The sequence below is a fragment of the Diceros bicornis genome, chromosome 10 (assembly GCF_020826845.1).
Source record: "Diceros bicornis minor isolate mBicDic1 chromosome 10, mDicBic1.mat.cur, whole genome shotgun sequence".
Classification (NCBI taxonomy): Eukaryota; Metazoa; Chordata; class Mammalia; order Perissodactyla; family Rhinocerotidae; genus Diceros; species Diceros bicornis.
The window spans coordinates 42,766,387-42,775,327 of record NC_080749.1 but is presented as its reverse complement, the minus strand read 5'-3'; the positions used below and the strand labels follow the sequence as shown (position 1 = coordinate 42,775,327).

At 37.6% G+C, this 8,941-nt stretch overlaps 1 protein-coding gene across 2 annotated transcripts in view; it reads left to right on the top strand.

The window, feature by feature from the left end:
• The first annotated feature begins 890 nt into the window (after positions 1 to 890).
• Positions 891 to 8,941, top strand: part of ITGB6 (integrin subunit beta 6) — a 68,827-nt gene continuing 60,776 nt past the window's right edge. Inside the window, exons 1-5 of one of the 2 annotated variants that reach the window (XM_058549075.1) lie at positions 891 to 941; positions 1,050 to 1,125; positions 1,867 to 1,946; positions 4,790 to 4,994; positions 5,924 to 6,170. In XM_058549075.1, the coding sequence (XP_058405058.1) occupies positions 897 to 941; positions 1,050 to 1,125; positions 1,867 to 1,946; positions 4,790 to 4,994; positions 5,924 to 6,170 (653 nt within the window). In that variant the 5' untranslated portion in view covers positions 891 to 896. Of the gene's footprint in view, positions 942 to 1,049; positions 1,126 to 1,866; positions 1,947 to 4,789; positions 4,995 to 5,923; positions 6,171 to 8,941 lie in introns of those variants that run through there. The other variant, XM_058549076.1, reaches the window with a different exon arrangement.

The following is an 8,941-nucleotide window of genomic DNA, read 5'->3' as shown; positions in this document are numbered from 1 at the left end:
TTAGAGAACTGTATATTTCATTCTTACCTGTTCGCAGTTTCTACAAATCCCAAAACACCTTCCTCAATACATTGGAGAAAAATATATAATCAACCTTACGAGTTTAGCCATAAAGTGTATATATTTTAAATTTGTCAGTCTTTCATTCAACAAATAAATACGTCCTATGTGCCAAGAGGTGAGCTAGAAGCTGGGACAGCACAGGAGAAAAAGCACTTGTTCCCTTGCCAGAGGGATTCAGAATCCTGGGCACTACTGTTTCTGCTGCCATTGTGGTTGTTTTGAGACAATCTAATTTTTGCTAATTTAATTTCCATATATTTATTTCCAATATCACTTTTTAATTAAGAATTCTATACTTATGGAAAAATATCTTTCATCCAATTTGAAAAACCAGGAAACACAGTGTTTTACTTTCCCTAACGTGCCTTCTAATTTGACTGTAAAATAATGATTTTTATTTTTCAGAGTTCATTTCAATTCTCTGCAAAGGATTTAACAATGGAATACAAAAATCTCAGGTATTTTCCTTTAGTTCATTTTTTAAAACCCTTGTTATATATAACTATATTATATACTTGTGTTTTATTTATCATCTTTACTGTTTTCATTAAATTAAAATTATTTTAGAAACAACTTTAGATCATATTTCAATTGCTCTTCTGACATTTTACTGATCAATATTTCACTAAAGCTATTAACTTTCTCTAGGATGCAGAGACACTAATAGAATTTACACAAAAATTTCTACTGAATGAATTTCCCCACCTTCTTGGTGATCGTACACCTGCCTTCCTTATAAGGAGAACAAGGAAGTAAATCATGTTGAAGTTGCTTTTAAACACAGCTTTTCTTCTTTACCTGTCCAGGTAGCCTCTGTTTTCATTTCAGTCTTAATGAAAACGTTTTTATTTACATCTCAAGTTTCTTTTCAAAGCAGTGTAAGTAGTATTTAAAATTTTACACTTCAAGAAAGAAAGACTTTTAACGATGTTCAGCTTTGACCTGGTAATGTTGAAGGTAATTCATTTTTTAATCTGTCTGCACAGCGAGAACTGAAACGAATGGGGATTGAACTGCTTTGCCTGTTCTTTCTATTTCTAGGAAGGAATGATCACGTTCAAGGTAAGAACTAAATTCTCCGATATATTGCTTTCGTGGTATGTTTGACAAACCTGTCATTTGGTTCAGAACTAAATCTGAAGTCGTTTTTTCTTTGATCTGTTCAATTGCTCTTTTGCCACTGAGCGAACACTAACGAATTACAGGCAGACTCAGGGCTGTTCCCACAGAGAACGCTCTGGGCTTAAGGTAAATAAACACAAAGGTTGCATGGGCATTTTAATGAGGAGAATTAAACAGCATTACTGTACAATGAGACTTCTTAATATTTTTATGACAACCATTTTGGTAACTTTTCTAGATATTTTATTGTACAACAAGGTCTTCCACTTAAGAGCAATAATCTTGAGAGAGAAAAAGGATTTATTTTAAAAATAAAAATAGAGTACAATTAAGAGAGAAGCATTTTTTAATGCATGCAAATGATTTTAAAAAATTAAAGTGGATGATGTCGAATGAGGATAATAAATAGGATTATGCTATATTTGTGAACATTAAGATCTTTTCATATTTTGAGAAAAAAGAGAATGATCATTTTTGGCTAATAAGACATACATATTTTCAATGTGATGAATGTAAAATATGAACTTTCTTACGAATTGCTAACATTTTGAGGACTGATCATTGAAGACTAAAATAAATTTTGATATTGTTTTGTTCAAGTACTTTAAAAGCCATAAGGCTCGTAAATGGAGTGACTGAGAGTGTGCTGAATCCCTTGTGTCTTGCTGGATTTAAACATAGGTGGCTGTGCTGTGGGAGGTGCAGAAACCTGTGAAGACTGCTTACTCATTGGACCTCAGTGTGCCTGGTGTTCTCAGGAGGTAAAACCAATGACCTCAACATGTTTATAAAAACTGCAGTTACACGTCTGTTAATTCCATCAGTGATGGTTCTGATTTGTCCTGCTTTCTGTGGGGTTATAGGAGTGAAACAAATCAGGAGGGGAAAATGTAAGCATTAGTAGATCAAAGCATTATTCATGTGATTACTTTCAAAAGCAATTTGTGGAGGGAGGGAATGTCAAATTATTCTGAAAAATACTTAACTCAAGATCCTTTGTTTAACCTGATTCCTCCTCTTATTTTAAAGCCATTTCTAACTGGTTACATGTAAAATGCTGAGGCTCTGAGTAATCAGAGATCATGGAGATGATATTTTCTAAAGTTAAACATACGTTCGTCTTCAGTATCATAGTTATAGTCCACTTGGGCACCAGGATCCATTCTGAACCACTGCTAGGTTCCAAGAAAAGTGTTCTGGGTTTGGGGTAAACTTTACCGTTCAGACATTATCCAATTCTTTTAAAAATTACTTTTTCATGAGCTTGATGACTCTGTTCAACAACAACGACAAAGCCTGAAACAGACATTCCTTATCTGATTAAACCCAAAACTATGTGAAAGTAGTATAAGGGGGTTGGGGACTATATAACAAGCCATCCTGAGTCACTGCCTCCTGTGACACTATAGTGCAATCTGTAAATGATTCTTGGCAAAAAAGAGCTGCCTTAGCTCTCTCTGGATTTAAAACAGTTCTCTGCTGAATCTCATGAAGAGAATCTAAACACAAACCAAAGCATACAAATGCCAGGTTCAGCAAGAACTGAGTAGGATGCTCAAAGAGGAACAAACCTGGACGCTTGATGCAGGACCAGGCTATAACTATTAAAACTCAAATTCCAAGTGGAATGTGCATCCATGGAGAAAGGCCTCACAGACAACAGAACACACACCCCACTCACTCCCCCACTATTGTGTTGACTGATGGGGTACAAATAAAAGTGTGAGGGAATTATCCTTTTTTGAGCTCAAGTATCAAAAGCAGGTTTGAGAATAGACAAAGAGGGAAAAACCCACATTTTTTTGACATTGACTCCTTGAAGAAGACAGTATTAGGTTCATACTTGAGACATAAGATAACAGATCTGTGTAACAAAATGCCCACCTCTAGAATTCTTTTTTAAATACATATTTTAGCACTCATTTAAGAGGGCTTCTTAGGTTACTAGTGATAGCTTGACTTGTAGATGATACTTGGTAGCCAAGTTATTGTCAAATTTTAAGGCTGGATTATTCTAAAAGGGCACCCTAATAGGGGCTGACCCAGTGGCGCAAGTGGTTAAGTGCGCGCGCTCAACTGCGGTGGCCCGGGGTTCGCCGGTTAGGATCCCGGGCACGCACTGACGCACCGCTTGTCAAGCCATGCTCTGGCGGCATCCCATATAAAGTGGAGGAAAATGGGCATGGATGTTAGCCCAGGGCCAGTCTTCCTCAGCAAAAAGAGGAGGATTGGCAGATGTTAGCTCAGGGCTGATCCTCCTCACAAAAAAAAAAAAAAAAAAAAAAATAGTTCACCCTAATAGAAGTAGTTATATCAGTTGAGGCAGTTGGAGCAAAAAGTAAATCAGGCTTCTGCTTAGAGCAGATAGGAAATAGGTTCTATGGTTACCATCACCTCTGATCTTTTGGCAAAGATGTTGATTATAGGTGGTAGCAGTGACACAGTGTTGAGAAGGATTCTGAGGCCTTGTCCAGCCATCGTTTGCCTTAAATACATCATGGGAAGTTGAGAGTTTGCTATACCTGGCCTAGGGCATCAAATACGCACAGGCCTGACTGAGAGGTAACAAATTACATTCTCAAAAATAAATTTCAGAAAAAATGTAATTTTCCTAGTTGGTGAAACAGCAAGAGTGGCTTAGAATTCTAAGGGATGAGGAAAAACAACATTAGCATTGGTTTGTTTCTCTCCAAGCATGAGAGTCAATGACCCTCAAGTTCCACTTTGCCTTGAGCCTCACCAGCTCTAGAGCAGCCTTGGCTGTCAGGTAAGATAGGTATTTATCTCTCGACTCCATCTCTCTGTTCTGGGCATTGCAGGGTTGGAATGACCACATCTTTGCCTGGAAACACTTCATCTCACAGCTTTCTGCTACCCAGGTGGATCAGACAGGACTGGGAAACTTCTGAGTCCTACACAGAAAAGCAGTTTTCTACACCGTATTCTCTTTCATTTCCCTTCCCCACCTCCAAATCTTGTAGAAAGTTCTAAAAGGCCTTAAACTAGAATACTTTAAGACATTGAGTTAAAGTCCCCAAGAGGTTAACTTTAGTGAAGTAATGCTATAACATATGGGTGACACATCCATGAATTAAACCAGGACAGAGAGTTAGGTGAGGAGATGCCACCATCCTTGCCCTTTAGGAATCCACAGAAAAGGCTCTTTGTCACTGGATTTGATAATAGACACACCTGAGAGTTTTGACAGTTCTAGGATTCCATGAACCTAGAGGTCATCCTAAACAGATAAATTCACAGGATGATGTTGACTCTACGACCCAACTGTTTCAAGGATCTGATCACGGAACAGGAGAAACTTTAAAGAAGCAAGCATTAAAAAAAAACAAAAAAGAAACTGTTAGGTGAAATCAATTTAGTATAATTAAAAGGAGAATCTAATTTTACTCAGAATTTCACTGGCAGATTTCTCTGGTTATTCTGCTATAACTTAACTTTAGACCCACAATCAATGTCAGGCACATGGGAGATGATATACTGAGTATGGCAAGATGCCTAACTAGCAAAGAAAGCAAAAAAAAAATTTTCTAATCTTTATAGAAATGTAGATTTGTCTTTTTCTCTTTATTGTTTTTTTCTTTTTTAGAATTTTACCCATCCATCTGGAGTTGGTGAAAGGTGTGATACCCCAGCAAATCTCTTTGCTAAAGGATGTCAACTGACCTTCATTGAAAACCCTGTCTCTCAAGTGGAAATACTTACAAATAAGCCTCTCAGTGTAGGCAGACAGAAGAATAGTTCCAACATTGTTCAGATTTCGCCTCAAAGCTTGACTCTTAAATTGAGACCAGGTATGTTATGATTTATGTAAGCACTGGCTCATGTAAATAAATCTAATGTCACGTATGGTAATACCACTATTCCGCTAATACATAGGTCTTGTACCATATTACATATCATTAATTATTATGACTCAGATTTCCCATTCTTAAGGAAATAGAGAATTTCTAGGCTAACCTTTTCTTTACTCACATTGGTCAATTGCACTCCAAATGTGTTATTAAGAAAGCCTTGTCTTGGGCCGGCTCCGTGGCTTAGGGGTTAAGTGCGCACGCTCCGCTACTGGCCGCCCGGGGTTCGCATCCCCAGCGCGCACTGACGCACCGCTTCTCTGGCCATGCTGAGGCCGTGTCCCACATACAGCAACTAGAAGGATGTGCAGCTATGACATACAACTATCTACTGGGGCTTTGGGGGAAAAAAAAGAAAAGGAGGAGGATTGGCAATAGATGTTAGCTCAGAGCCGGTCTTCCTCAGCAAAAAGAGGAGGATTAGCATGGATGTTAGCTCAGCACTGATGTTCCTCACCCAAAAAAAAAGCCTTATCTAATAGTAACCATCTGAATTACTTAAATGTTGTTAAGACTTACCTCACATTTCTTTAAGAGTTGTAATGTAGCTTTAAACTCCTCTTTATTTTGTTCTCCTTTTCTAAAACCACAAAGTAAAAATTCAGCTTATCTTCCATCTAAATGGATGCTATTCTCCCAAGGAGATATAAAATATCCTAACTTTCACCTCCTTCGGTAGCTCTCAACTCACTGCTGAGAGATTTTCGTGGGCTTGCTCATTTATAAACTTGACCATACTGTTTATGAAATTGTAAGTATCTTCAGTAAGTTCTTATTGAAATGAAATAGCCAGCTGGCCCAGATTGGCTGGTCACAGATAAGTCTCGATGTGTTTTTATGGATGTGCTTTTCTTGTGGGGGCTTTGCAGGCGGTGAACAGACTCTGCAAGTGCAAGTCCGCCAGACCGAGGATTATCCGGTGGACTTGTATTATCTCATGGACCTCTCGGCTTCCATGGATGACGACCTCAACACAATCAAAGAGCTGGGCTCCCTGCTTTCCAAGGAGATGTCTAAATTAACCAGCAACTTTAGACTGGGCTTCGGCTCTTTTGTGGAAAAGCCCGTCTCCCCTTTCATGAAAACATCACCAGAAGAAATTGCCAACCCTTGCAGGTAAGTAAATGATTCTCTGGAATCTTTAAAAAATGATTATTTGTAGAGATAGCCCCACTATGAGCTGCACTTGGCAAGAGCTTGCTAACTCCCTGGCATTTCCTTCCTAACTGGTTGGATCTCAGCAGCTCCCTCAGTTGCCCGGTTCTTAGAAACCCAGGTAAAGCCGTCTTAATACATGGTTCCAGCCTTTGGTCCTTGCAGCATCTGTCTCCCTGTATAGGTCAGGATGTGGCAAATTTGGCTTTATGTTCTGCAGACAAGGGGACTGAGTCTTTTACTATACGTTCTAACGGCCTGTGCCCATCTCCGGCCCCTCGGAGACCTTCTATCCACCACTTTCTGAGGCCACTTGACAGCAATCTACACTTTCTCAGAGTATCTTTCTCCACTACAATGACTTCTGCCAAAATAACATTTTTTGCAGCTTTCTCTGAAGTACTTTGGGAAATGTAGGTTTTTCTTATTACTTGGAGAAGGCCTTTGCAGCCTTCGCTGCTATCGAATTCTGTAGAAATTAGGCAGTGACTCCATTATAATACGCTATGATCAGCTACTAAAACCATGTGTTATCCAGGTGATGGTTGAGGGCAAGTTGCTTTGTGATGGCTTACCTGTACAGTCAATGATGTATTCAAAATAAAATTATTTAATATCCTTGTGTTGAACAAGAGCTACCATTTGGTCCGTGCCAGACCCTATGCTGAAGATTTTACATATAGGACCTCATTCAGTCTTCATAATAACAGCAGGTCAAAGAAGGTTTCATCATCCCTATACTCAGAGGAAGTAACGGAGGCTCTGAGAGGTTAGCAATTTGCTCAAGGCCAGATGACTGTGCCAAGTGATCTATACCAAGATCTGGGTTGATCCAAAATCAAGGCTTTTACTACTGTGAATCTAGTGTATATGAAATGACTTTCCAAATGTATATTGACTTTGAATACCTGTATATATCCAAGGCATCAATCTCTATAAAAGACAAACAGCTTTTATAATATCATTTTAAGAGATTTCAATGTGGTTCCCAACTAGAATCTGACATAGCCAAAAATAATTTGCCCGTGAAAGGAATTTATCACTGATTTTAACTCTTAGGAATTGTGTTTGGTTACAAGTATCAGAGATAGTGTCTGTCCCTCACCCCCTTTTTTTGTGCTATAATTGACATGTACTAAAATGCACACATCAGAAATGTTCACTTTAATGAGTTTTGACAATTGAATATACCTACGTAATCACCACCTAAAACATGATGTAGAACATATCCATCACCTCAGAAAGATCCCTTATGCCCCTTTACAGTCAATTCTACTTCCCCAGAGGCAAACACTTTCTGATTTCTATAGTTTAGGTTGGTTTTGCCTTTTCTTGGATTTCGTAATGGAATAATGTAGTATAACTTCTGTATCTGCCTTCTTTTGCTCAATATGTTTTTGAGATTCATCCATGATTTTGTGTTTATGAGCAGTTTGTGACTTTTTGTTTCAAGTAATAGTCCATTGTATGGATTTACTGCACTTTGTTTATTCATTCCCCTGTGGACAGACATTTGGGTTGTTTCCCATTTCTAGCTATCATGAAAAATACTATTATTATCATCTGCATATGTCTTTGTGTGGATGTATGTTTTTATTTCTCTTGGATGGATACTTAGAATTGGAATTGCTGAATTGTGTAAGTGTAGTTTTAATTTTTTTAAGAGACTATCAAATCGTTTTTCAAAGTGGATGCACCATTTTGCATTGCCATCACCAATGTGTGAGGATTCTAGTTATTCCAAATCCTTGCTAACACTTGGCATTGTCAGTCTTTTTAATTTTAGCCATTCTAATAAGTGTATGTTTCATTGTAGCTTTAATTTGCATTTTCCTAATGACAAATGATGTTGAGTATCTTTTCATGTGTTTATTGGTCATTCTCATATCTTATTTTGTAAGGTATCTTCTCAAAATTTTGCCCACTTTTAAAAATTACATTGTCTTTTTGAAATTGTATTGTATGAGTTCCTTATATATTCAGGATAAAAGTTCTTTGTCAAATATATGTTTTGCAAATATTTTCACCCTGTCTGTGGTTTGTATTTTTACTTTTCTAGCAATGTCTTTGGTCAAAAGTTTTCAGTTTTGATGAAGTCCAATTTATCAATTTTCGTTTTATGGTTAGCATATTTTTTTGTCCTAAGAAACCTTTGCCTGCCTAATGTCACAACGATTCCCCCTATGTTTTCTTCTGGACGCTTTATGGTTGAAGCTCTTGCATTTAGGTCTATGATCTCAAATTAATTTTTGTATTTGGAATAAGGGGAAAAGTCTAGATTCATCACAACTTCCTTCTTTCCAATATTTATGCCTCTTCTGTCTTTTTCTTGCCTTATCATGCTGGCTAGGAACTCTAGTACAATTTTAAATAGAGGTGGACAGAGAGGGCACTTTATCTTGCTTGTGATCTTAGAAGGAAATCTTCAATGTTTCACCAATAAGTATGTTGTTAGCTAGTGGTTTATTGGGTTCCTTTTATCAGATTGAGGAAGTTCCCTTCTATCACTTGTTTGGTAAGATTTTTTTTTAAATTATAAATGGATGTTGAATTTTATTCCCTCAATTTAAAGAGTTTTGCCAGAAATTTTACTCAACTCCTTATACTTGCATTTCATTGGTCAGGACTTAGTTACATGGCTACAGTTAGCTGCAAAGGAAGCACCTTGCTATCCCAAATAAAATCAGAATGCTGTGAGTAGGGAAGAAAGAAAGAATGGATACTGAGTGGCA